Source organism: Austrofundulus limnaeus, unplaced genomic scaffold (assembly GCF_001266775.1).
Source record: "Austrofundulus limnaeus strain Quisiro unplaced genomic scaffold, Austrofundulus_limnaeus-1.0 Scaffold179, whole genome shotgun sequence".
Classification (NCBI taxonomy): domain Eukaryota; kingdom Metazoa; phylum Chordata; class Actinopteri; order Cyprinodontiformes; family Rivulidae; genus Austrofundulus; species Austrofundulus limnaeus.
This window is the reverse complement of record NW_013952581.1, coordinates 965,042-967,805: the sequence shown is the minus strand read 5'-3', so window position 1 is coordinate 967,805 and position 2,764 is coordinate 965,042. Positions and strand designations below refer to the sequence as shown.

General features: G+C 45.6%; 1 protein-coding gene across 1 annotated transcript in view; it reads left to right on the top strand.

Annotated features, from left to right (window-relative positions):
* The window catches only part of senp6a (SUMO specific peptidase 6a), a gene marked incomplete at its 3' end in the record, with an annotated part of 26,043 nt that overhangs the window by 8,205 nt on the left and 15,074 nt on the right, over positions 1–2,764 (top strand). Inside the window, 5 exon segments of the mRNA XM_014017952.1 lie at positions 771–834; positions 910–1,013; positions 1,288–1,440; positions 1,613–1,683; positions 1,760–1,848. Of these exon segments, the coding sequence (XP_013873406.1) occupies positions 771–834; positions 910–1,013; positions 1,288–1,440; positions 1,613–1,683; positions 1,760–1,848 (481 nt within the window).

The following is a 2,764-nucleotide window of genomic DNA, read 5'->3' as shown; positions in this document are numbered from 1 at the left end:
CTTCATATTAGTGACAAACTTTGGTGTTTTTTAATGAGTTACTTTCATTTTTGCTTCTATTTTTCATTTAAAATATGGCCGTGTCCAAAACGGCAGGCCGGGTCCTCCAACCGAATTCGTCGGCCACATACGTCACAGCGCCGCAACGAAGGTCCCCGATTTGAAGGACTGGTCCGATGGATCCTTCCCGGCCCAGCATATCCCATAATGCATTGCGGCCCGACCGGAGATTTGTTTAAGCTAGTAATGGCGGACGAAGCGAGAGAAAAGAATACGTTTTAAATAAAAAATATGGTGATATGGAAATTTAAAAAATTAGCGGTTGTAATTCTAATACTTTTATCATTTGTATGGACATGTTTTTAAATATTATTTTTTCGTCATAAAAAGCGTGAAATAAACATGCACCTACAGCGGGTCAATTAGTTCTTCAAATGTTACSTTTAAGTTAATTTTATAGTTTTGTGATATTAATAATGCCAATATATTGATATTTTTCTAGTTTTGATTTAAGTTTGCTTGTTTAGCGTCGTCACAGTTGCTAGGTGACATGACGTACGCCGGGGTAAGGAGGGGAGGCTAGACCGTCCAAATTCACAGACACTTTTTTTTCCGGTTTTCCCGGTCTACCAAGGACCCGGCCCGCTGCGACCGGGAAGTCTGGGTCCTCCGGAGGACCCGGCCTGTCGATTTGGACACAGCCATTACTGTCCTGAAACAGGAAGTCAGAGCCTGCGTTTGACCTCTGACCTCTGGTGTCTGCCCCTCAGAGCGAGCGTGCTGAGCGTGGAGGACATGCAGCGGCACCGGCCCGCCTCCCCGCAGGACGGGAAGGTAAAGCTCAGAGCTCTGATGTTCTGCTGTGGTCCTGGTCCAGGTGTTTCTGTAACTTCTGTTGTTTTTATCCAGTCTCCTCACTTCAGGAACTTCAGCCCTGGGTCCTCCAGGACCTACGAGAACAGGCCCAACCACAACCTGGGGTCTGGGAGCAAGCTGGGTCCTAAAAGACTCGGGTCAGTTCTGGTTCTTACTGTGTACTGGTTCCATTGTGTTTCTGCTCTCTTTTGATTGTTTAATATAATGCTGAGTCATTCTGGAATGACCGAGTAAAATGCTTGGTGATTCAGCAGATTTCAGAAGTATTGAAGGAACAAGAAACCTCCAGACAAAAAAAGCAAACATACACAAATCAAATCAAAATGAAACAAATCCAAGTTTCAGCTGACAGATTAACCACTTCCTGTTTTATCCGGTCTTCTACTGGACTCATCTGTCCCTGTCCTACAGAGACGTCCCACTCGCAGCACCGACATCCTCCCCCATGTCCTCCAGGAATGACTACATGATCTTCAGTCCAGCTCTTCATCAAGGGATCGTCATTCAGGGACGGCACTTTCAGCACGCCCAGGTTCCCACGAGCATCCGAAAACCACTCCAAAGGTAGGACCAGAACCTGAACAGGGTCTTACTGGGTCCAACAGGGTCTGTTTTGTATTAGTCGTACAGCCCTCCTGCTGTCCTGATCCGAGGACCCGTACTCTCTGGACTTGTGTTCTTTTGTTTTTAAAGTGTAAAAACCCTAAAAGGAGGTTATATTGATGTGGTCCTGCAGGAATGACCTGTCCTCAACACAGCAAGTTGTAGAAGTGGACAGCATTGTCCTCACCTGTCCAGAAGTCCCAGGTAGAGTTCATGTCAGTTGGACAGAAAACTTTAATTAAATTTGTTAACTGATTACATTTTCCTCTTGTTCTGTCAGAGGATACTCCAATCATTAAACGTCGAGTTCAGCAGAAGAAGAAACCGTTTGATGACAACTGTGTCTCTTCTCATTTCAAAGTAACCGAGGTGAGTCAAGCTGAGCCTCCAGGCTGGGACTGCAGTTCCCACAATTCACAGCATGTGTACAGGTCAGTCACCAGGTGTGAAAGATAAGGTATTCTGTGACACGCAGTCACTTTGACTTCAAACTGTCAACACCATGAGGACAACCAGGTGCTGATGGGCCTGGAGTGTTTCTACCCAAGCTGCAGCAGGTACCAACAGGACCAAAACCAACCCGACCAAGCCTGATAGATCCATGTTGTTACCTGCTGCTGCTCAGGTTGTTCAGCACAGAAAACCAGGACCTGAGCTGCTTCTGGGTCAGAACAGAACCCTCAGGATCCATTTTTGAATTAGAGACAAGAGACACTAAAACATTCCTCAAACACAGAAGGAAGATGTATTTTCATCTTTTTGTTTGAAGTAATGAGAAATCTGTCAAACCACTGGATCAGTTTTTCACTCATTGCCTGTCCATCACCTGTCCAACATCTGTCCATCACCTGTCCATCACATGCAACACATGTTCAACACCTGTTCATCACATGCAACACATGTTCAACACCTGTCCATCACATGCAACACATGTTCAACACCTGTCCATCACATGTTCAACACCTGTTCAACACCTGTCCATCACATGTTCAACACCTGTTCAACACCTGTCCAACACATGTCCATCACATGTTCAACACCTGTTCAACACATGTCCATCACATGTTCAACACATGTTCAACACCTGTTCAACACATGTCCATCACATGCAACACATGTTCAACACCTGTCCATCACATGTTCAACACCTGTTCAACACCTGTCCATCACCTGTCCATCACCTGTTCAACACCTGTCCATCACATGTGCAACACCTGTCCATCACATGTTCAACACCTGTTCAACACATGTTCAACACCTGCAACACATGTTCAACACCTGTCCA